Raw genomic sequence first — 26,620 nt, 5'->3', positions numbered from 1 at the left:
CTTTAATGCCTCTGCATATGTCACCTTATTCATAACCTTGTATCTTTGCACTTCTTTAGCTTGTTTCTGAACCACACATCCAGCATAAGCAGCACTATGCTCACCTCCACAATTACAGCTTAGCATCCTTATTGCATTTGCCATAAAATGAATGCACATTTTATAAAACAATCCATTATGCCAAATGGAGTCAAAAGCCTTCTTAAAATCTATGAAGCATGCAAATATTTCCCCTCTTTCTTTAGGTGTACATGTTGATTTATTAATGTGTGTAGTGTGTGAATATGGTCAGTGGTTCGATGTTTAGGGAGGAAGCCAATTTGAGATTTGCTGATGACATTGTGCTGCTTTAAAGAAAGATGAAATCCGAGAGTTGATTATAGAGCAAAATACTTTTGCCAAATTACTGGTTACACATATCCCTCTGTAGTTATTAGGATCTGTTTTGTCTCCACTTTTAAAGATCCAGACCTCAGGAAAAACGCCTGAACTCAGAGTCAGATTGAAGAGTTTGAGTAATGCAATCTGAAGTTCAGGAGAGCTGTTTTTAAGCATCTCATTGTTTATGTTGTCAGGGCCGCAGGATTTCTTATATTTGAGGGAAGGTCTTGTTGGGTTATTGGATAATCAAGTGGATTTTGGTTGTTTTTGATACATGATTCAAGAGCGTTCAGTTTTTCAAGGACTTTTAACTGGTTGGGATTATTCAGAGGGTCAGTTTGATGTGCATAGAGCTTCTCAAAATAATCTTTCCAAATTTGACCGTCTTGTATGGCTAGTACTTGTGGCTTTGTATTGTTTAGACTGTTCCAAGTGCTCCAGAACTGACCCTGATCAACTGTGTTGTCCATCTTCTGAAGTGTGTTGTTATAATAATCTAATTTCTTCTGTCTCAGTGTGTTTTTGTATTGTTTCAGAAGTTCTGAGTGCTTTAGTTGACTGGATCTTTGTGTTTTTGATTTGAAATTAATCGTAGCGCTTGTCTTATTGTTTTACAATCACGGTCAAACCACTTTTCAGAAGGTTTTTGTTTAGCTCTGTTTTTGTGTTTATATGTGGTAGTTTTATTTAAATTAGCCTTTTTTGCTATATTTTCAAAAATATCATTAATATGTTTAATTGCTCAATTTATTCCTTTCCAATTATTATCATATGTTGAATTGTTAAACAGGGTTATGGAATTGACTATTTCATTTGACTTCAATACGTTAATATATGTTTCAGCAGCATTACAAGTCCATCTATATGGTGTTTTGAGCTTATGTAGATGAATTGGCTTTTTCTGGATCTCTCTTGATTTGATGTTTTCACCTTTAATGCAAAGATTGATCTGGTTGTGATCAGACAGAGGTGACTGAGCTTTGACTGTAAGTGCACTGAAATGGGAGGGGCTTATATTTGATATGGCATAATCTACAACACTGTTGCTGAGATTTGAGCTATAGGTAAATTGTCCACAGGAATCTCCTTTGATTCTACCATTGAGGATATAAAGACCTAAAGTTTGACAAAGGTGGGTAAAATCCAAAACTGACTAAAACTAATAATAATAATAATATAGTAAAAATAACAATAACAATCGATAATAAAAATAATCCCAATGATAATAATCAATGTGTTGTGATCAATCATTGTAGATTTCAGTTGAGCATGTTGCTGCAGAGAAGGCTTAGCAGTCGTTTGATTTCTCCCATATCACTAATGGAGAGTTCCTGAGCCGCTGCTGCTGAGGGGGTCTGCTGTGATAGTACCTGGGCGTAGCTTGCTCTCTGCTGGGACGCCTGCCTCTCTTGCTCTCTGTGAGACCAGCCTGAAGTCATGGTTTGTCTGTGAAGGTCTTGAGCGAGATGAAGGTCCAGATGGCTCAAACGGTTGCGTTCTCACATTTCTTTTTGCTCCTTTATAGCCGGTTGTTGGGAAGCGTCCAAGGGCAACATCTTTGATAGCTCTGGCAAAAATCCTGACTCCATCCTGATTCAGGTGGAGCCCGTCATACAGGTGCCACGGTCTTATAGAGCTGTGATGGACTAGGTGCACATTGGGCAGACTGGAACAGGAGAGACGGACCTCTTCGTTGATCTTATCAATCACAGAGGGTGGGACGTCGAGCCGTGGGAGCAAGCTGGAGACCAGTACACATGAACTGGGGAATGTCTGTGAGGCTTTCTCTGCCATCTCATGCATTGCCTTGGCTGTACCTTCATTTAAATTATGGAGGTCATTCGTACCTGTATGAATGATAATACATTGCGGGCTGCCGAGATCATCACTAGTGAGCAGTTCATGAACACGTTTTGTGTTTCTGCAGTGGAGCGCTAGAACCCGCTGTCTGGGGAAGAGTTTCTTGGGTTCGATGTTCTTTCCTATTGAGTCCATCAGAAGAACTACTGAGGCCTGAGTCGCTGGTGTTCTGTGGGACGGTGTTGGTGTGTGAGTGCGCTTCTTCACATGGCCATTCACTGTGTCTGGAGATGTGTACAGATTGATGGTTTGGAAATGGGAAGAGTGGTCATCTGATTCAAAAATGCAGATCGGACTTCCTTTACAGATTCCCTTCTTCTTAGTGTAGGGGAAATATTCATTAATAACACTTTTCTATATGAGGTTCCTCTCTGTATAGAAGATCAAGTTTGTCCTCTTTTCTTGAGATGTCATATCAACATAAAGAGATTCAGGATGTTCATGTAACAGTGTTTGTTTAAATGTCTTTCTTTTGTCTCCTTTAATGTCTGCAGGATAAATTATCTCCATGGCAACCGCTGAATGCGTTCGTTAGTCACAGTTGAGATTTATATGATGCTGGTAATCGTTAATAATAAAAATAATATATTTCTATTATATATAAATAATCTTAGTGCCGTCCTGTGTTGATGAAGGCTATATTGGTCTGTTCTCTTCTAGAGTTTGGGCTGCTGTACCAATAGAAAAAGACTGATTTGAATTGATGTAGCATACATGATAGGCCAATTATATACAACATGGAGGATCTCCTCACACTCCATTCTTCATCTCATCTCAAAAAACCTTTCTGGACTGGTACCAATTTATTATTAATGCACTTTAGTGGTTAAGCTTAATATATAATTTAAGCAACATAACGATGTAGTTTGCTTATTAATAAGTACTACATTTAAGATTTTTTTATTCTATTCATTTTACTCAAGTTCTATGCTTATATTCAAATATAAGCATATTCTATATTTTTTTCAAAACATCCTTTTTTGCGTTAAAATAATTAGTTATGAAACAGCTTTTTACCTAAAAACTACCCTATTCTAATGACACTGTTCTCAAGCACGCAGGAGTCACGTCACTTTCCTATAAGCATAACAGAATATCTTTCATGTCAACATTTATTCTTTGAATGTGTGTATACTCAGTCTGCCATTTACACACACAAAACTGAAGGTTTCAATGGTGTGTGTGTGTGTGTTGTTCCAAATGTTGCATAAAGTGAGCTATTAAGGGTCAAATTCTTAGCCGAGATTTTATCGTATCATTCCATCATTGCCATAAACCAATTTTACATACTACAAAAAAATAAATAATAATAATAACATGCACTGATAAATCAGTTATTATTAGCACAGCAGCATTCCATTAAAATAAATATCAATTTTGATTTCATAGCGACTTTACACACATTTGTGACCCTGGAGCACAAAAGCAGTCTTAAGTCGCTGGGGTATATTTGTAGCAATAGCCAAAAATACATTGTATGGGGGTCAAAATAATATTTTGCTTTTATGCCAAAAATTATTAGAACATTAAGTAAAGATCATGTTCCATGAAGATATTTAGTGAATTTCCTACTGTAAATATATCAAATCTTCATTTTTGATTAGTAACATGCACTGCTAAGCACTTCATTTGCATCCACAAATTCCAGATTTTCAAATAGTTGTATCTTGGCCAAATATTGTCCGAACCATACATCAATGGAATGCTTATTTATTCAGCTTTCATATGTAGAAATATCAATTACACACAAACACCAGACACTGAAGTATATGGTTGTGCTGAAGACCTTTTATTTATTACCACCCTATGCTTTCTCCCATTCAAGGCAAATTTACACTCAAAGTAGCTACAGATGCTTTTCCTGGGAATAAGACCACCAGCTTAATCAAGAAAAGGATTTCCTTATTACATTATGAGATGCACAGGATATTAGAGATTTCAGAAAAATAAAATACTAAAACAATGACGCCAGGAAACCGTCCTTGCAGAAGAACAGAAGGCTTTGGTAGTGACAGTAAAATCTCTTCGTAACGAGGAGAGAAACCAGAGCAGGGTTCTCAAAAGTGTTATGCTCAGGATCTGTAGTGATATGTACTGTAGTGTTTTGACATCATATCCTGTGGAACAGAACAGCATCTAGCCCATGGTTTCTTTCCTAAACCTTTGGGACTATGAAAAGGAAGTAAAGTACTAGGCTAATTTACACTGCATAACTTATACATACAATTTCTGTGTATAAATAAAAAATACACAGAGCAAGAATTTACAATGTTTTTTTTCTTGGGAACTTATATAATGACCGGCTGGCTAAATTCACCAGCGCACATGATGATCTCCCTCATAGGTTTGGTGAAAGAAGGCATAAAATCAAAGTCCCTGTGTAGTCTAGTGCCCTGTGCCGCTCAAATCCACACAATCATAAATAAAGACATCATTTCAGGAAGAAAATACTCAACTTGTTTCAGCTACCATTAAAAAAAGTCTTTAAATAAATTAAAGAGGAGTAAAAATACAGAGCTCCACTGCATCATCAGATTCTCGGTTGTTTAAAAGGCACCAGACAAGTGCATCCTGAAGGAAAAATAATAAATACAGCACAAAGTGTCAAGGCAGACTCCACCAGTCACCAACAGAGATAGAAGAGAGAAAACAAACTCACAAACATATAAAAACACTCACATTCTACACAAGTCCGTCTCGTGAAAATATGCCCCGATGTTACCCACAAATCAAAAGAAAGAAGAAATTATATTTTGCATAATAAAAATCAAGCCCATTTTTAGAGCAGTTCAAATTATTGCCATGTTCCTGAGAATTAAAGACATTTTCCCTCAAAATTCCTGTTCAAATCTTCTACTTCTGAATTTGTCATTTTCATTGTTTTAAATGGCGATTTGCTTAACTGTAATCATTTTAATTACATAAAAATATGACTATAATGCAAAGTCATGCATTATTTCTTCACGTCAGCATAAAGGCAGCGAAAAAAAATACTATGTGTAATTGTCAATTATTATTATTAAATATATTTGTTTGCATTACAGTAAAGAGAAATTGTGGTTTGAAATCAAATTGTCATGAAATGCTGATATGAATGGTCCTGGCTTTATTTATGCTCATGCAAAATATCATTTCTGGGTTCTTTTGATTTCTGGGTTAGTTTCCCCCCACACACGCATTCACACTAAACATAGACTAAATCCCGCCCCTGTTCTGGCCCCAAGGCCTTCGATGGGTTGACCGGCTCGTCCTCCTCCCCGTCATAATCCTCGCACTCGATGGGCTTGGGACAGCTGTACGGGTGGCCGTTATCGTCGAAGAAGCGGCGGAAGGTGAACTCGTAGAAGGCGTGCTCCGGGTGCTTGCCGTTCTTGAACCAGCGGTTGAGTGTGTCGTTGTGGTTGCCGTCAGCATCGTCGTTCCAGAGTTTGTCGGGGTCAACGGGGTCAAAGTTGGAGGTGTCAGTGCAGTGTGTGATTTTGGGGATGTAAGGCGCATGGTGTTGCTGCCGCAGATCTGTGGAGAAGTCGATGCTTTTGAAGAAGGGATGGGCTTTAATCTCATCGGCTCCGTTTTTCCCAAGCCGGTCTTCCGGGCCACGGCAGAGCTTCAGGATCAGGTCGGTGGCCTCCGGACTCAGCTTGGCCTGCTGGGGGATGTGTAGAGCCGTCTGCCAGTTTATCACCTGAGACGGACACAAACACACAGCAAGATGATTCAACTCTGTGTGTAGCTAACATAGAGCTGATAACTGCACCGACTCACAGCATCTGTTGATTTACTTGGCCCAGTGTCGCCTCTGCTCGTTAATGCTGCATACACTTGGCATATTTAAGAGGTTTCAGTCATTTTTGTTGAATTGGCCATTACAATACCCATAAAATGAACTACCTGCGATGGAAGGAATCTGCTGGAACACTAAAAAATTAAGGACTGGCCCCCTCAAAGTCCGGACCTCAACCCCATCGAGCAAATTTGGGGCGAGTTGGAAAATAAAGTGGATAGATCTATTGTACATTCAAAGGAAAGCCTTTGGCATGAGATGACATTAGTGTTGAAGTTCTCAGGAAATATATTGACACTATGCCAGAGAGATGTGCTGCTGTAATTGCTGCAAAAGGTGGACATACCAAATATTAAAGTTAAAAGTGGACAAAAACAGTACGACTCATTTCATCTAGTAGTTTTGTGCTCAGAGCAATCATCGGCATGTTTCATGAACATTATGAAATTAAATCATGTTTTGGAGGCAAAAAAGTCAGTATTTTCAGATCTGTCAGGTGTTCTAATCATTTTGGCCACCACTGTTTGTGTTACAACATGAGACCAAACACATATCCACCTGTAAGGACCAACATATACTCTCACCTTCATCTGAGTCTCAAGAGGAGCTGTTGCCAGAAAAGGAGGTTGACCGACTACCATCTCATAGAGGATAACACCCACACTCCACCAATCACAGAGCTGGGTGTAACCTAGGATTAAGAAAACAAGTAAATAAATAAAACTAAACAAAAATCATACCAATTTAATGAATTAATAGGGTTATGAAATCAGTGGAAAGTTCTGTTGTACCTTACAACACAGTTTAAACGAGCAACATGACTCAGAAACTAGTTCAAAACTTGATCACGCAGAACAATAGCACATGTGCCACCGTTATAGATCAACAAAACCAATTGTACCACAAGCCCAGTGCTGCCAAGTGAATTGGGCTACTTTAACACTGTTGCCGCGGGTTGTTATTTATGTCCGCGGGTTGAAGCGAGATTTAACATGATAATGTGAGATTTAGCCCCTGGAATGCGAATTGTACCAGGGGAACCCTGCCAAAATACATGTATTTACCCCCCGGAACGCGATTTTTACCAGGGGACCCCCCTCAAAGCACGATTGGGCTAGTTTTGAGTGGCAATTGGGCAGGTTTTGTTCCGAAAACCTGGCAACCCAGCACAAGCCTTTTGCAAAAATGGACATAATTCCAGTTTTAAATATATATGTGCAAATAAACCAGTTACTTAATCTGATTTCAGGAATTGCTCTGCTGCCTCATAAATGAGAGTGCAAAACACAGCAACACACAGAGCGGTTTCTGCACAAAACACTGTGGTACATTCAAATTTACTCGTGAGCAATCTACATCTGAGGGTGTATGTTTTTTACTGACACATCTACTCTAGTACTGCAAAGCTGAATCAGCACTGTTTAGATACACATCTTCCATCACACAAATAACAGCATTAATGCAAATAAAGACGAGACCATAATGAATACTGATAATTAAAAAGAATGGACAGAAGTATAACTGTGCCTTTATTCTTCCTGCTCAAGTGTACTAAGAGATTGTTTTGAAGTTTGATATTGTCTTTTGTTTTCCAACTAGAGATGAACAGCCTTAAATGTTGAAATGCTCATTTGATTTGTTTCAATGTATGGAAAACAAGATGCAATGAGCATGAATGATGTCTCTGTCACAGACATCTTCTGAAGACTGAAAGTCATGCAGATTTTGAATGACATGTGGGCGAGAATATTTATTTATTTATGTGTGAACTATTTCTTGCATGAAACATTTCTTTGTCAGGCAAACCTTGTAAGTGTATGAAAAGTGCTTGATAAATTAAGTTTATTATTGTTCATGCATAGGTGCTACTGCACACACACTGACATACCTGTGCGCAGCAGAACCTCAGGGGCGATGTAATTGGGAGTCCCCACCAATGAGTGTGCCAAGCAGCGCTGATGTTGTCTAGCGGCTCTGCGCTCCAGTGGCTTCAATCGTTCTCCACAGCGACAGTTAGGACTGTCTTCCCACTCCTTACTGAAGTCCATACTGTCCTGACGCACATGATCACCTGACAAGACAGACAGAAAAAGTTGAACACCTTACCCTAGTTAAACCAAAGTCCTTTATCAATTCTCCAATATGTTTCATTCAACAGTACATTCAGGATCCATTCATTTTAAAGGGGTCATATGATGCAACTTCAAGTTTTCCTTTCTCTTTGGAGTGTTACAAGCTGTTTGTGCATAGATAAGATCCCTGAAGTTGCGAAGACTAAAGTCTAAAAACCAAAGAGATATTCTTTAATATCTAAAAGTATTTTTAACTAAAAGTTAAGACTCTGCCACGCCCCCCTAAAACATTTAAACACGCCCCCACATGTCTACGTCACGGTGTGGGGAGATTTGTAAAACACCACCCAAATGTGTACGCAAAAAAAGCAGGCGGAACTATTATTCTCGCTGTAGTATTGCTGGCGCCAAGTCCTGGAGACGCTGTGTTTCGTTGTGAAAGCGAAAGTGATTTGTTTGGGCTTCCAAGAGAGGACACAACTAGAAATCAGTGGTTAAGCTGCGTTTACAACACTGTTCCAGAACAGTTCAACCCAAATATTAGAGTGTGTGCAGCACATTTTACAGAGGACTATTTCCTGAACCTGGGAGAGTAGCCTGCCAGCTGTTTTTATAAAGTGGGGCAATTCCAACTTTACAAGGACAGTCTGGCGCTTCTGACTCACAGCCTGTAAGTATGTTTTCTTATTTAAAGAATCTGCCACAAATGCGAGTTTTGAGCTGTGTAGAGTAGTGCTTGTTGTTTGTCGTTTCACTGATCACAAATGCAGACATGGCAATGTGATGCGTAAAAAGACAGTATAAGCCATTATAATCAGTAATTATGTCCCCACGGGACGCAAAAAATTATATCCTCAATGCATTAACATACTGCATTAACTACTGGCAAGATTTTATAAAAGTAACTATTTGTCTATAATAGCACAAATTAATGGGGTCAATTTAGCATAAATGTATTTTGGTCTTTGAGTTGTTTGTTAGGCTCACCGCTTTGGTAGTATTTGGAGTCGTGAGTCCATCGGAAGCCAGTGCACAGGCCAAAGTCTGTCAGTTTAATGTGTCCATCACGATCAATTAGGATGTTGTCAGGTTTGATGTCTCGATGGATGAAACCCATTTTGTGGACGCTTTCCACAGCACAGGTGAGCTCTGCAATGTAAAACTGAGCCAAGTCCTCTTGGAAAATGCCCATTCTGATCAAAAGACTCATCATGTCCCCGCCAGGGATGTAGTCCATCACAAAATACAAGTTATCTTTATCCTGAAACGAGTAGTACAAGCGTACGACCCACTCGTTATCAGCTTCAGCGAGAATATCCCGCTCAGCTTTAACATGGGCCACCTGGTTTCGCAACAGGACATCTTTTTTACGGAGGGTCTTCATGGCATACAGAGCTCCCGTGTCCACTTTCCGAGCCAAACACACTTCTCCAAACGCCCCGATTCCCAAAGTCTTGATCTTCTCAAACATGGATTTGTCCATTTTGGCGCGCTTGAGGCGGATGTAGTTGGATTCTTTCTGGGACAGCATCATGTGCATCTGCTCCTGTGCGTCATTTGAAAGTCCCACCTGAACACACAATACATGTTGAGATACCAGCCCTAACAAAACAGATACTTACACACAGGCCTAAATACAAACTCGCTCACACAACACACAAAGACACAGATTAAATGAACTTCTGAAATTATTTGAGGAAACATACAAGCTATTCAATCATGTAATATTCACAGCTTTGGCAGGCAGCAGCATCCAGCACTGAAAAACAGCAACGCATGCAATGCACAGGGTTTCCTACAGTCATCAAAACTACCTCAGTACCTGCTCTTTATTATAATACTTAGATATTGTGAATACTTAGATTGTGCTAGCACAACTAGGAAATGCAAATGTACTTGAAATTTCAAACTGAATTTGCAATGATGCTAGAATTTCAACTGTAATATGTTTCTCTCATGACTGATACGCAGTGGCACATGCTGGCTGCCTGGATTTATTTTTATGTGCATTTTAATACACAAGTATGTATCTAATATGCTCTGATAAGACTCTGGCAGAACCTTAACCTGAAATCTTGTTCACTGAAATTGGGTTTTATTTTACTGAAATGTTATGATCATAACACTAACACATAAAAACAAAGCCAGTAGCCAAGTAGCCAGACAGCAATGGACCTTAATCACAGATGCAACAATGAAATACAAGGTTTGAGATGGGTTTTCAAGAAATATACACACACCAAACACTTCAGATTTATATTATCTATCATACAATAAATTCTACACAATCAGTCACCGACTGTACGTTTCTGTTATAAATATTTTGTCTAAACTTATATTCCTTCATCTACCAGTAAAAGTGTAGTAACTCTGCTCCATTCATACATATCACTACCCAACACATAACAATCAGCACAGAAAATGTGAAAAGACAGGACAAACCCCTCATGTGCATAGATGTGAACTTACAGAGCTGCAGGAAACCCTTAAGATCTTAGCTTTGTCCTAAAACCCAGTGAGCTGCCTCACAGTCTATTGTCTATAGATAGCTTTCCTAATCATCACAGAACTTCTTAAGCGGCCAATCTGAAATGCTCTTCGTAGGCAACTCTGTGTCGTACAGATAGCACTCATTACACTTGCCTTGATTTTAAGTAAGGATTGGTATTAGCACATGGCAAACCTAACAACACAATAGTCTGGTTAGTATAAAAAAAAAACAGTGTGCATTAATATTAAGGAAAAAACTGTTAACGTGAACTCACCACATTGCATTTTGGGATTCTCTGCAACCTAAAATTTTGGCTGTACACTTTAGCCAAAGAGAAGTATTACGCTGCCTGAATTTCATAACGCATAGCGCAACGTACCTATGACACCTTAAAATTCTGTATTAGTAGGCAGCTCACTAGGCTTTAGAACACAGCTCATAAGAATGTTTGAGCAACATACACATGCTGTCCAACTGACAGGGTCTTACGTTACCACACTTGAGCGAAGATTACTCCAGAAGAAACCTTTAAACTATGAAAGCCAGTTGATGACACATAGAAAAGAAAGTAGGCTTACGGAGGAGATCCACAGACTGAAAGATATAGAAGACAGACAGACAAGAGAAAGGGAGCATAAAAGGGTAGGAAAGAATAATGGAAGAAAGATTGGAAAAGTTAAAAGTCAATAGGAAATTAAAGGGCTAGTTCACCCAAAAATGAAAATTCTGTCATTAATTACTCACCCTCATGTCGTTCCAAACACGCAAGACCTTCGATCATCTTCGGAACACAAATGAAGATATTTTTGATTAAATCTGAGAGCTCTCTGATCCTGCATAGACAGCAATGCAACTGAAATGTTCCCAGGGGAGAAGAACTGTTGAATAAAATCGTTATTTTCGTTTTCTTTGTGCACAAAAAGTATTCTCGTAGATTCACAAAATTGAAATCGAGCCACTGAAGTCACATAGACCAAAGTTTCACAGATGTCCTTACTACATTTCTGGTACTGGGAACATTGCAGTTGCGTTACGGTCTATGCAGGATCAGAGAGCTCTCAGATTTCATCAAAAATATCTTAATTTGTGTTCCGAGGATGAATGAAGGTCTTACGTATTTGGAAAGACATGCGGCTGTGTAATAAATGACCGAATTTTCATTTTTGGGTGAACTAAACCTTTAACAGCAGAGCAGAGAAGCAAAGAACATCGTAAGAGGTTGTGTCAGTGAAGAAATGCATGCTAACCCTCTGCATCTCGCTCTCCAACTGCTTCTTCCTTCGGATCCTCTGCTGGTGGTTCTTCAGGATGTTCTCCACATGCTGCTCCATGAAGAACTTGAAAGCCTGCGGGGAGTATATGGGAACTCTGCTTTCCCCCTTGCGCTCCTCGTCGCGTTTACAACGCCGCACCGGCACGGGAGACGTCGTGATCAGTTTCTTCTCGCGCTCCTCGGAGGCCTCAGCGGGCTCGCTGGAGCAGGTGCTGTCAGTGTCATTGTCGTTGTCCAACCCGTCGTCCTCTTTATTGCTGGGTTTTGGGCCGGGGTTGGGGTCGTACCCCGGTGGAGGCTGCTGCTGTAGCAGGTGTTTAGGGTAAGGTGGAGGTGGGCCTTGGTAGCTTGGGACTTCAGGAGCAGCTGTGGAAGCAGACGGATCTTGATAAGCAGAGGGCGGAGGCTGCTGCTGCATCCATGGTGGGTGTGTAGGGGCCACGGCCGTGTGCAGCTCTGGCTTCTGCACTCGCATACTCTTTACTGGCTGCAAAATGGGGGCCTGTGTAATGGTGGTGACGGTTGTGCCGGAGGGTTGAGAGCTGGGCACAGACGGGCACTGACGTCCACTGGGCTGGGCATTGGTGAAGGAGTTGGAGCGCCCTGGAACGCTGTGGGGCCATGATGAAGGAACGTCCTGATTGGTGCTGTGACCGGGGGAAGTCTGAGGCTGCTGCACAGGAGGTCTGACCTGGGGTAGTACCCCAAGGTTGTACATATCAAGGTTGTGGCTATTGCGGTTGGGCACCAGCATGCTTGGGGGAAGGTTGGCTCCGTTTGAGGTTGAAGCAAGAGTGCTGGATTGCATCTGCTGCGCCGTGGGACTCTGTCTGTTAGTCTGGTGCATGGGATATGGAGGTGGTGGTGGCTGGCGGCCACTACTATTAATGCCCACATACTCGCTTTGTATGCTGCCATTCTGGGGCCAGGATGGAGGGAAGGTGAACTTGTTGCCCCCGGAGTTTTGCATGATGATGGGTTGCCGACCCACAGGCACCGGACTGATCCCTCGCTGCGCCTGGGACGGAGGGTTTATATAGCCATCAGGTCGGGGCCCCTGAGGCACAGGAGAGAGCCGAGGCACCAGGTAATCCAAGTTCCCAGAATACCGCTTGGTTGAGGGATTGGAGTCCCATGAGAAGGGAGGAGGGGTGATGCTACGCACCTGCCGTGGGAGGGGAGGATTCACTCGTTGACCACTGGCTGCAGCGGCAAGATTTTGAGGAAAGGTTGCAGGCCGTGAGAGGTCACTTTGAGGTCCAGGGCTACTGGGACGGTAAATCATGCCATCAGTCATTAGAGAACTGTGTCGCTGTGGGGCGAGAGACTCCTTTGAACCCTTCCAGCTTTGGCGCCGCAACACTGTCGGTGGAATTTGGGATGGACCTAGAGAGGAAGCATCCATACATCAACAACAGGTATCTGAGAAGACTTTTACAAGTCCTCTTCACAATCCTGTTTATTTAAATTTTAGGTGAACTTTCCCTTTAAGGAAAAAAAATAATTTCAGCTAATGCTTTACAGGGAACCCTGCCAGTTGATGCATTATTATAATATTAAAGGTTACGATTAAGAAGTCCAAACTTCAATTCGATTGCTATTTATTTTTAGAGAAAACATATGCAACCGAGTTATATAGGCTACAAATATTTAAATTCCAGTAGGCAGCATTTATATTTAATGATATGAATATAAATGCTGCCCTTTTCAGCCGCCGGTGCCCTTTTGTGCTGACCACCTGCATCTCTGTGTGGTATGGGAACTGCAGTGCTGCTGACCGCAAGACCCTACAACGGACAGTGAACACTACCGCATAGATCATCGGTGCCCCTCTCCCATCCATCCTGGACATTTTCCTTGCACAATGCTCCAGCAAGGCCTCCAGCATCGTGAAGGACCCCACCCACCCCTCCCACAACCTCTTCCAGCTCCTGCCATCAGGTAGAAGGTACCAGAGTATCAAAGCTCCCTCTGTCAGATTGCTCAACAGCTTTTTTTCCCCAGGCTGTGAGAGCTCTTAACTCCAATCTCCCTGTCCCCCTCTGAAACTATGATCACCTCAGTCCCCCCAGTTTATTTTTTTTCTATGCAAGTATCTATACTTAAGAATGTGTCTATTTTTACCACCTCTGATTGTTCGATACCTCATTGATTTAGAAGTTATATTTATTGTCATCACCAACTTGAATCAAGTGCCTGCTTTTCTTGACATTTTGTTCAAAACAAAATTGTTACTTTTTAGGTCAAATCCTGTCACCGTTGCCAGTTGAATGACCCAATCAAGACTGTTGTGCCAGTCTTGCATTCTATTAAGGTACCGCTTACAAGGTTTTAGAAAACTGATAAGACTAACAAGCTAGTCTCAACCTTGTGTCTCAACCAGTTTTACCAGCATTTGGTTGATGCTAATTTTTTTACCATGCAGGTAAAAGAACCTTGGGAGGTGCTTGGTTTGGATTTGATTGGACCACTGCCAGAAACAGCACGCACAAACAAGTTTGTCCTTACCATGACTGACCTGTACACCAAGTGGGTGATTGCAGAGCCTATGAAATCTAAGACAGCAGCTGAGGTGTCTGCAATAATAACCTCAAAGCTGTACTCGTTCGGCATGGTTAGGAAAATAATTACAGACCAATGGAAGGAGTTCGTCTGCAAGGTGATGTTTTGTAAATGTTTAATTATGTTTTTTCCCCCTACTCTTGTCTCAACATGTCCACCTCATTTTTCCCAATTGTAAATTTAATGTGTGGCTTCCGATCTCATCTGCTTCCAGCTATATTCAGCTGTGTAAAACAGCTCATTTTGCTGCTTGATATTGCAAACTGGTGTGTTTTACCATATTATTTTAATTATGAGCACACTGGTTTGTAGTGCAAACAGTTTTACCGTTTACTGCACTGTTATTCTTCTCCTCATTTCCCTGTCGCTCTTAATGAAGCAGAAGTCTCACACAGTCTCCGAAAATGGCTTACTTCCACGTTGAAAAATAAGGTGGGTATGTTGTTGTCTACAGTTACTCCAGTCTTGCAGATTTAACTTATGATCCCTCTGCAGCTCAACGGCAGCATTTTCAGTATGCTGAAAATCAAACATGCCGTCTCCAGTGCTTACCGTCCCCAAACCAACAGGCAGGTGACTCGTTTTATACCTGTCTTTTAAGATCTATTGTTGCCTTATGGTTACTCATCAACTTTATAAATGCATTGATATGTACAGGATGGAAGAACAAATCAGAATATCAAGCGCGCACTCAGGAAGTACAGTGGGTACGGAAAGTATTCAGACCCCCTTAAATTTTTCACTCTTTGTTATATTGCAGCCATTTGGTAAAATCATTTAAGTTCTTTTTTTTTTTTCCTCGTTAATGTACACACAGCACCCCATATTGACAGAAAAACACAGAATTGTTGACATTTTTGCAAATTTATTAAAAAAGAAAAACTGAAATATCACATGGTCCTAAGTATTCAGACCCTTTGCTCAGTATTTAGTAGAAGCACCCTTTTGATCTAATACAGCCATGAGTCTTTTTGGGAAAGTTGCAACAAGTTTTTCACACCTGGATTTGGGGATCCTCTGCCATTTCTCCTTGTAGATCCTCTCCAGTTCTGTCAGGTTGGATGGTAAACGTTGGTGGACAGCCATTTTTAGGTCTCTCCGGAGATGCTCAATTGGGTTTAAGTCAGGGCTCTGGCTGGGCCATTCAAGAACAGTCACGGAGTTGTTGTGAAGCCACTCCTTCGTTATTTTAGCTGTGTGCTTAGGGTCATTGTCTTGTTGGAAGGTAAACCTTCGGCCCAGTCTGAGGTCCTGAGCACTCTGGAGAAGGTTTTCGTCCAGGATATCCCTGTACTTGGCCGATTGCAACCAGTCGTCCTGTCCCTGCAGCTGAAAAACACCCCCACAGCATGATGCTGCCACCACCATGCTTCACTGTTGGGACTGTATTGGACAGGTGATGAGCAGTGCCTGGTTTTCTCCACACGTACCGCTTAGAATTAAGGCCAAAAAGTTCTATCTTGGTCTCATTAGACCAGAGAATCTTATTTCTCACCATCTTGTGGTCCTTCAGGTGTTTTTTTATGTCTTGCACTGAGGAGAGGCTTCCGTCGGGCCACTCTGCCATAAAGCCCCGACTGGTGGAGGGCTGCAGTGATGGTTGACTTTCTACAACTTTCTCCCATCTCCCGACTGCATCTCTGGAGCTCAGCCACAGTGATCATTGGGTTCTTCTTTACCTCTCTCACCAAGGCTCTTCTCCCCCGACAGCTCAGTTTGGCCGGACGGCCAGCTCTAGGAAGGGTTCTGGTCGTCCCAAACGTCATCCATTTAAGGATTATGGAGGCCACTGTGCTCTTAGGAACCTTAAGTGCAGCAGACATTTTTTTGTAACCTTGGCCAGATCTGTGCCTTGCCACAATTCTGTCTCTGAGCTCTTCAGGCAGTTCCTTTGACCTCATGATTCTCATTTGCTCTGACATGCACTGTGAGCTGTAAGGTCTTATATAGACAGGTGTGTGGCTTTCCTAATCAAGTCCAGTCAGTATAATCAAACACAACTGGACTCAAATGAAGGTGTAGAACCATCTCAAGGATGATCCGAAGAAATGGACGGCACCTGAGTTAAATATATGAGTGTCACAGCAAAGGGTCTGGATACTTATGACCATGTGATATTTCAGTTTTTCTTTTTTAATAAATCTGCAAAAATGTCAACAATTCTGTGTTTTTCTGTCAATATGGGGTGCTGTGTGTACATTAATGAGGAAAAAAAATGAACTTAAATGATTTTAGCAAATGGCTGCAATATAACAAAGAGTGAAACATTTATGGGGGTCTGAATACTTTCCGTACCCACTGTATGTGAATGACAACCACAATGACTGGGACCTCCACCTTCCTGCTGTGGTGTATGGAATCAATACTGCAAAGCAGGTTTTGTCTAACTTATTATATTTATAATATCTATGGTTAATAGTAAAACTGAATTGGTGAATTTATTTACTATTTAATGTCAAGGGTGGAGTTTTTCAAACTTATAGATAAATACAAACTTAATAGTTAATGGGAAGCTTCCTTATGTGATCAGTATTCCACTAGACACAGCCCCTACTTCCTCTTCTTCCATCGACACCCACGTCTGCCAGAGGTCATGAATGCCTGTCCCATGGGAGATGACTTTGAAGTTGCTGACCCAGAAGATGACATCGACACCAGAATCAATAAGATGAAAGTTCTCAGTGAAACGGTTTGTATTTGAATAATAAAGGTAAATGAAGTAGTGAATTACTATCGGAATTAGACCTAGTCATAAGCTGATCTATGTATTTTTTTTTGCTGCGATTCATTGATCAAGAGACCAGAGAATTCTGTATTTTTAAATGAGTTTTAATTTTGGGTACTGTTCTTTTTTTGTAGGTTCTTCACAACATAGAGAGAGCACAGAGCATGCAACAGAAGTCATTCCAAAATCGCAAGCGCAAGTTTGTGCGAGTATGTTCAGCCGGTGATGATGTTCTGCTCTCAAGGGACCCCAAGAAACGACAGACAGGAGACACATTTACAAGTCAGCACGAAGGACCATATACTGTAGCCAGCATCTCTTCCAAAGGGGTGGCCACTATCGTCAAAGGGTCAGCTTGTCAGAGGGTCAATGTATCAAAACTGAGGACATACCACAGCACTCAAATTTAACTAAGTCAAAAACAGCCAAAATGACTGATTTCCTAGCATTGATATCATTCATGGTATAATGTTTGAGTGTGTGTACCATGCGTGTGTGTGTGTGTGTGTTGGGTATGCGAGTTGTTGATGCATTGGGGATATTCTGTAGTCTCAGCCCTTTCGGTTGGGTATGCATCTTCTGTGGATTGTGTCAGATTTTATATACGTGACCCTGGAGCTCAAAAACCCGCATACGAATGAATGAAGTTTCTGAAAACTTTTTTTTACTACATTAAAAAAAAAAAAAAAAAATATATATATATATATATATATATTTATTTGATCTAATGTAGTAAAAAAAAAAAAAAAAAAAAAAAAAAGTTCAGAAACTTCATTCATTCATTCATATGCGGGTCAATCGACCCGCAAGGGAAGCATTTGTAACTTTATTTTATTTTTTTATTCTCAACCACAGAAACTCTGCTATCCACTCAATTTTTGTGTACGTGTTCCCAATTCAAGGTTGACAAAAGTCATAGTCTCATACCATAATGATAAATGCTTGGTTTTAAAAATAAACTAAAATCATTTCCGGGTCGAAATGATCCTAAAAGGATTAGGATATGCATGTATACATGTTTAAACAAGCCAGCAGTTGTTAACTAACCGTGGATGCACATTTCCTTTTCCAGTGTTTTCCTCAACAGTCTACAGGGAAGCTTTTGTTTGTTTGTTTTTATTTTTGATTCGCCAGTGGTGGTGCATTCAGTTGATGAGAGGTTGTGTCTTGAAGGGTATGACAGACTCTACAGTTAAAATTTCAGTATCCTGGCTGTATTAAGTCACTGTTGGCAAAATGATACTAGAAAGGTGTTATACAAATAGAGTGCATATACATTTACATATTTTACAAAGGCATGAACGGAGATTTGCACACTGGACAGAAGAATCATCCCAACTCCTTCAGGGAACCCTCGAACCTGTCTTTAGGGTGTCAAAATCCACCACCACCAAACAGTCTCCCAGCAGAAGAGTTGTGTTTGAAGAGGACACTGATAAGGTAAATTATTTTAGTGGTCATATATCAAGGGGTTGCATGCAAGCTGGATAAATAGTTTAACCCTTAAATGCAAAAATGTTTCGCCAACCATTATTACATATCCGGGGTCTTTAGTGACCCGGACCTATACATCCAGCACGGATGGATCTCTAACTCTCTTGATATTTTAAGAACAATTACAGAAGAATAAAATAAAGCATATTTCGTTACCTTTTGAAATGTAGAAGGGTTTGATTTGAGCAGATGATTTTACCATCGCTGTCATCGTCAGAGTGCACTTCCACAGTCTATTCAGCATCTGACTCATATTCACGATCTCAGCCATATTCTCAAAACTATTGTTTTCAATTATTTCAAAATCAATATTTTGATCACTGGCAGCTTATTCACCACATCCACCATCAAATGACAGTGACGCATTTCATCGTGTACAGTAATTTCTCTGCAGTAAAGCCATTCAAACCAGTTAATTTTTTGCTAATGATATTCTTGTTTTATGCTTGCCGTAATTATGAGTGAAACATCACGTCCTCATTGTGAATCAAACAGTGCCACCGAGGAATAAAGATGCATTGCACATATTGAGTCATCGGATATGTAAATATAGCTGCACAGGAAATATATACTTACACATTTACATACTTCGGGTCTCTAGCGACCTTATACACTTTTTACAAAAAATTAATCAGAAAACAGGCACTCTTGTATATACATTTTTTTCTTGTTATATTGCTTAAAATGAATAGATTGAGGAATTTGATGTCTAACTCTAAAAAAATGAAGGAGGGAGAGGGTATTGAATGATGTCCCGGGTCGCTAAAGACCAGCGCCAGTATTAATGAAAAATCTTAGTGCTACGATTTGCTCCTAGTAACAAAACTCTAAGAAAATTCTTAGAAATGTGGGTGTTTCCTCTTAAAATTAAAGAAAAGATCCTAGTAAAGAAAAAAGTCATTCGGAAAGCATCTTAACCCTTAAAAGAGGTCTTAAGGTCCAAAATTGTTAGGAGTACGGATGAGGACTTTTAAGAGGCTTAAGAGTTTCTTTAGCAGCGGAGAAAATGGATGAAACATGAAGAGGGAGAAGAAATGTGTTGAACACAATGCATGACAGTGCGTTAATAAGATGCTACACATTAGATCGTGTAGGGATCATGTTTGTGACCGATCTTATTAAAGACATGCTAACATCTCCGACACCGCGCTGAAATGCCATAGCGCCAGAAATGGACGTAATCACTACATTAACATACTTGGCAACTGGAAAAATGCAACTATGCAGCAGTGATGATTTGAGTCTGTTACAGCACTTATTGTGTCGTTGTTCATTTCCAATAAAATACATTAAGTGTGACAGCATGGTAAATAAAAAATAAAGAATATATATACATATATAATGTGTGTGTGAGAGAGAGAGAGAGTACGGTAAATCAGGAAAAATTACAAGTGAAGGCTTATAATAAACCCTACTCTCAAAAGTGCTCCTTTATTTCCTTCTTGGACAACCAACCAATCACAGTCTTCAAAAGACTGTGTCATAGCTAGCAACGGGGTCAGCCCCGCCTCCTCACTAAGATACAAGTTTTGGTCTTTTCCTCGCTCAGAGTTGCTCTCAGATTGGTCCTGAATCACTTTTAAACTAAGACTCCTAGTTAGAAATTGTTAAGATAAATTAGGAGCTCTCTAAAAGGATTCTTGGAATCTTTAGGAATACGGGCCCTGAGGTATGCATTTAAGGGTTAATTTGTTTGTGCCATTGTATTTATGTTTTATAATACTGTTCTTCACCAGGCGCAACAGCCTACCGTTGTGAGAGACCTTCATACAGCTTGGTACTGGGTACACAATCACAGAGACTTATTTTGTGGAGAGGTGACAGAGCCTGCATTTCTGAACAGTGAAGATCAACTAAATGCACTCAGGAAGGCCCTGAGGAGTGAATTCCCTGAAGCAAAGGATGACTTTTTGTTTATATTTCAGTCTCAAGATGACATGGAAACATTTGTCATACTGTGTTGATAAACAAGGCCTGAAGGTCAATGCCATGTTCCTCAATCAGCAATTGTAGTAGACGATGGATGGAGGGAAGGAATGAATGAATGAATTTATAAATAATTTAAAAAATATATGTTTTTTGTGTTTCTTAGATGCAGACATTTAAGTATGCTGAAATAAGTAAATCATATTTTTAGAAAATTTAAAAATGAAATGTAAAACGCTCACTTATAATAATTTTCACTCACCTGTATTACCCAAATAGTCTGGCAAATGTAAACTATTTAATTCATTTAATTTGTAAATCTAATCCATTAATCAAAAAGGGTTTATTTTTTTTAAGTGACGTGAGGCCAAGTGACCCTTGGCCTCACGTCCCTTGGCCTTGATACTTGGAATTTGTGCTCTGCATTTAACCCATCCAAAGTGCACACACACCTGGACCCATTTATGCTGCGGCGCCCGGGGAGCAGTTTGGGGTTCAGTGCCTTGTGCAAGGGCATCTCAGTCGTGGTATTGAGGGTAGACAGAGCGTTGATTATTCACTCCTCCCCACCTACAATCCCTCCCGGACCTAAGACTCGAACCCACGACCTTTGGGTTATGAGTCTGACTCTCTAACCATGAGGCCATGACTATTTCCGGTACGGATCAGGTACAACAACAAAAGAAAATATTACATTATTACCAGTATTAGTATTATAACAACAGTTTTATTAAAACTACCCAAAATTGCCGTAAATTGTTTCATCATACTTCAGACAGGAAGTAGACGCATTTATGCGCATGTGCAGTACAAATTGTGTTTCCGGCACGGATCGAGTAGTGACACGGCCAAAAAAAAAAAAAAAGACAAAAAAAACGTCCGGTTACCGATCGCGCATTATAAGAAAAAACGTTGGGTTCCGATCTATGGCCGGTCAACCGGTGCATCCCTATCAGAATCTATTTTTATTTCATTATTTTATTTTTTCTAAGAGGTGGTGGGGAGAAGTTAGAGCTTTTTAATTCCAACAGAGGGCGAAATGTATGTGTGTTTGACTTGAAGCAGCACCGCGCAGACGATCAGCATATGGGCGATAATTCGATAACGATAATTATCGCGATATAATTTCCCCCGATAAAACGATATGAGGAGTTCGATAAATGTTCGATATAATGTTTATGTGCCAAAAGCAGAACGAAACAGCGTGACTCATTTGAACTGCGACACACAGACCGTTTATCCGCTCGGATCAAAGTTCAAACTGCCACGCGGCGCGAGCTCACTAGAGCAGAATCAGATGCGTTTACACGCGAGCATTAAGCAGCGCTGTGAGATCCAGTGTGAAGCGCTTGAATTCAGCGATGAACACAAACGACTCTGTGGTAGTTTAAAGTTTAAAGCCAAACAGGAGAAGCACTGTGTGCAACGAGACAGTCAGAAGGCTTTTCAGTCTACACATCGCCATCATTTACCATGGAATTACTGTAGTAACACTCAGTGCACCATGGTATTGTGGCAGAAATGTGGGATATTCACACTGAATTTTATTACAGGAGTTATGGTATATAATTATAGTATGTATCTGTGATTAAGCTATAGCATGTGTGTATTTATACTGAATGTTTTTAGACTACTGTTTTTCATACAAATAGGCTACCTAAAAACCATATAGTTATATTTTTACCATGGTATTGAGGTGCTATATGTGGTTTTAATTGTGTTTATCACGATATAAATATATGCTACTACGGGAGACCAATGCTTAAAAAAAAAAAACACTTGCTAAAATTTTTACAATGTTACTGATTTTGATAATGAACAAAACTTTACCTCTGCATCCTAACTCAAGCTACTATCAAAAGTGCATTTCTAAGAGACAAAAAATAAATAAATGATTTTTTATTAATATTATAAGGCAACCCAAACCGGTTTCTTGATTTGAAACACTATCACTCATTAGAACATGCAGAAACTAAGAAATACATTTTTCTATTTAGACATTTATTTTGTTAAGGAAAATTAATGTTCTGGTTTCTACAACTTTCACTTGAGCAAAAATTTGGCTTTAAACTTGAAAAAAATTAAGATTTTACATTTATCGTGATAATAATCGATATCGACTGATATGAAAAAAATGATCGTGATAATTTGTTTTGGTCATATCGCCCAGCCCTATATCACATCAAAATACCGAAGAAACAAACCTCTTCCAGAATTCTCTCTGCACCTTCACGTTTTGAATCGCAACTGCCGGGAAAACATGACTAAACATGACTGACACGGTATGCAAAGTAACATATCACTATTTTATTTCAGAAAGTATTTTTTCTGCTCATTCTGTTTAACATTTGACTATAATATTCAAGTTCACGGTTTTGCCACTTTAAAGTTTCATGGTTCAAGGTAGTTTAAAATATAGCTATACTGTGTATACTCCTGAAATAAATGTTCAGAAAGATGTGATGCATTGTTTTTGTTAATATGACTCATCATATACAGTCTCTTTTAAGGGTATAATCAACTATTTTTCACTGTCTAGTCTTTAATAAGGAAACAAAAATCACAAATTGTAATATCGAATCGCAATAGAGACTGTTAAGATGTGTTTTTTTTTTTATTATTGTGACAGTCTGTATATTAAGTGTATCATTCAACTTTTTCCCATGGTCTAGAGTTAAAAACAAAAATCGCAACACATAGCAATATCGAATCGCAATACTTGTAGAATCGAAATTCTTAAAAAAATAAATAAAAGTATCATGAGAGTATCGAATCGGGAGGTAGGTGTATCGTCCCATCCCTACTGTTTAATTAGGCTGGTTTAAGGTCAAGTGTGCCAGACAACAACTATTATAGTTTGACCCTATAATATCTTACTGCTGCTACCCCCAAACAATTCCAGCAATTAATATCTACATGTTATGTTGCTATCAAAAGGAATGAATGTGTCAAATTATGGAAGTGGCTCATGTAGTATACCTACCTGCTTGTTTTATGGCCGTGTTGACAGGCCGTGCTGCAGCGGCTGTTATCTGCTCCCTCGCAGGCTCCTGGAAGTTCATCCTACTGATATACTCTATGGCTGCCTCCACGCTATGACTGTTCGTCTGCTTCAGAGCACGAACCACCATCTCCTGTACAAACGCACACATATATGTATTAATTTACTGCTACTGAGAATCAATAGAGTATGTTGGCTCTCATTAACTGGCATTTAAATGCAAAAGATTTCAAAACATGCAGAGCTGCTAATAGAGATAACTAGAAGCTCTTGAAAATTTTATGTGTATTTGTGTGATACGGTTTTATTATTACATGGCTCTCTGGAAAACTTGCCAGTGATTGGTCAATGGCATTCTCTGGTGTGATATTTGTGCATTAGCGCCACCTGCTGTCAGTGAGTGGATTTACATTTACATTCAGCCTGTGTGCAGTTTCTGTCTGGCCAAAAACGGACCGAATTTGTATGCCCTGTTGTAAATTGAGCGGTTGATGGGAAAACAAGCTTATGTGGATTCTACACATTTAAACAATTCAGATAAGCTATCTAGAATTATTTATGGAGAAGATAAAATACATTTATTAATCAATTATCATTTTGACAACCCTTTTCTTTATTTAAAGGCTGAAATGTGAGGTTTACCTTTTTATGAAACTTTTTCAAAGCTTTGAGCATTTACATTAGATATTTAAACATGTTATTAAACTGGTGTCAGTCAAGTTGTCATTTAAAATCATTGGTAATGTTATTATTTTAGTGATTATGCAAACAAAGAGTCATTTTCTTTGTTGTTTGTTGATTTTTAAGTGATTTGTGTGTCGGTACTTTTTGAACATCACATTTTAACAATACCATGATAATATTGATAACCGTGGTAATTTTGGTCACTATAACCGTGATAAGAAATGTTCATACCGTAACATCCCTAGTTACAATGGTTTGCCTGTTTGTCTGCCTGTACAACCGCAGCATGTGACTAAAATTTGTTTTGACAACCTTTATGCACATCCACCACATGAAAAAAAGCAGAGTAATTAATCTTATTGAAGAAGAAAACAACTAAATATGTACATCACACCCAGTGCTAGTGAGCATTTCAGTATAACACGTTGAGCTCGATCCTTCAACCAGAGCTGGTCCGGCAACATACCATTTCTGTCGTTCCTCAAATAAGCGAAATTATAAAGTGACAGTAGAGAACATTCCTGTGATTGATATGACGCATTTTGGGGGGAAGAGTACACAAACATCTCTTCCTACCAAACTCCACAAGGTCCATTACCTCATCAAAACCAGCATCCTGTAGCTCTTGCAGCATGTGTCTGTTGATGTCTGCCGCGTGTCCACTGGAGCTAGTTTCATTAGCAAATGGCATGAGTGACCTGCGGATCTCCTGCAGTGCTCTGTGATGGTGGGGGTTCCTGGGGTTGTTGCTGCGCCCTTGTTGTCTGGGATCGTCCGGCAGTCCCTTCCCGGCGCTCACGTCGGTTTTGAGAGCATCTGGCGGCCGGGAGAGGTTCCGCAAGCTCTCTCGGATCTCCTGCAGCATTTGTTGACTATTGCCACTGTAGTTGCTCGCGGGGAACGTCTTGGGTCGCATCTGTCTGTATCCCTCGGGTTTCTCTCCCCTCTTCATGTAAAAACATACGTTAAGTGCTAAGGTGGTGATGAAGAGACTTCTGGCTGGAAGAGTGAAACTGTCTGGATCTCAATGTTTCACCTGCACACTAAAGAGATGCATAAGGGTTATACAGAAGCTTAATATAACTTAAAATGCATATCTGAAACTTGTAAAAACAACCACCAAAAATAATAATAAACTTTTTTTTAATCACGTGTTTCTACATTAGTTTTTAGTGATTTCGATAGTTCAAAACCATAAAACATTTATTTTTGTGGTAGGTCTAGATATGCCTTCAGGTCTAAAGCTGCCTACACCACTAACATTTACGACTCAATAAAAAGCTCATCGTAATAAGCTAACTTACCGCAGTGATAAATACGTTATATTCATTTTCTCTAATCTAAGTTGTGCCTAACGTTACCTAAACAGCATCACAGGGCCTACAGAAGTCTGTCTAGCCATCTCTATAGGGTATAGACATTCACGCACTGCTAACTCAGACCTGAAACTCCAGAAATGTGCAGAAGTATTGCCACATAACGTCCTTAAAAACCTTAAACATTATTCCTACTGCACAATAAACATTTTAAAGCGGATAAATCATTTATGAATCGGTACAACAGGTGACCGAGGCCTAAAGTTGCGGCGATAGCATAGCGCTATCATACACCGTTTAAAAACGAATTCCATTCACTTACCATTTAATGAAGGTGAGACATCGTGTTTGTACATGTATAGACCCCTGTGAGCTCTTAAATGCTGAATACCCCCTCTGCCGTGTCTGACAGAGGCATGTATTTGTTGACGGACCGTCTGCTTCTCTCTGGTATTTACTGTCGTCTTGAGTTTTAACGGCTGTCATGCGCGTCACAAGAGCCCGGATGTAGTGAAGTCCCTCCCCCAGAGGAGCAGCTCCAGGCCAGAGGCCCTTCTGTGTGAATGCAGGTCAGCGTCAGCTGCTTTTCTGTGTGGACAACAGTTTGTTACATAATAAATTGACCTCCTAACCATGGTTTGCATAAGATATTCATTTTTGAGTAAGCTATATTTGGAGTTTACTACAAAAACTAGGCATTTTAAATTATAAACAACACACTTTTAACAACAGGTGGCACTGAATTTATGCTTCTGCGATATGAGTCCCAGAGACCCTCATCTATGTTCATTCTCAGTAAACGGTACCATTTTTTTTTATTATCCCCATGAGTAAACAAGGTTATAAATCCATTTTTTTTAATCTAAAAATGTACAAAGTTTTGTGTGAGATGCAGAGATAGGGTAAGGGGACAGAAAATACAGTTTGTACCGTATACAATCTATTACAGCAATCAATGGAACATGCAAACCCTATGTGTGTGTTTTATCACTTCAGTTCAAAAGGTTATGAAATGTCCCCCTATTTTCAAATTATCGTTCAGCAAATACGG

At 39.9% G+C, this 26,620-nt stretch overlaps 1 protein-coding gene across 1 annotated transcript; it reads right to left on the bottom strand.

Moving 5' to 3' along the window:
• Positions 1–4,008: 4,008 nt before the first annotated feature.
• Positions 4,009–26,062, bottom strand: LOC306843816 (serine/threonine-protein kinase LATS1-like). Its single transcript, XM_079375493.1, has 8 exons — positions 25,892–26,062; positions 24,852–25,296; positions 23,552–23,702; positions 11,836–13,247; positions 9,085–9,667; positions 7,914–8,096; positions 6,610–6,716; positions 4,009–5,926 (listed from the first exon to the last, which is right to left on the bottom strand). The coding sequence occupies exons 2-8, from the start codon at positions 25,203–25,205 to the stop codon at positions 5,426–5,428; spliced, it is 3,291 nt and encodes a 1,096-aa protein (XP_079231619.1). The 5' UTR covers positions 25,206–25,296; positions 25,892–26,062; the 3' UTR covers positions 4,009–5,425.
• Positions 26,063–26,620: the final 558 nt, after the last annotated feature.

Source organism: Barbus barbus (assembly GCF_936440315.1).
Source record: "Barbus barbus genome assembly, chromosome: 24".
Classification (NCBI taxonomy): Eukaryota; Metazoa; Chordata; class Actinopteri; order Cypriniformes; family Cyprinidae; genus Barbus; species Barbus barbus.
This window is presented reverse-complemented; position numbering and strand designations above follow the sequence as displayed.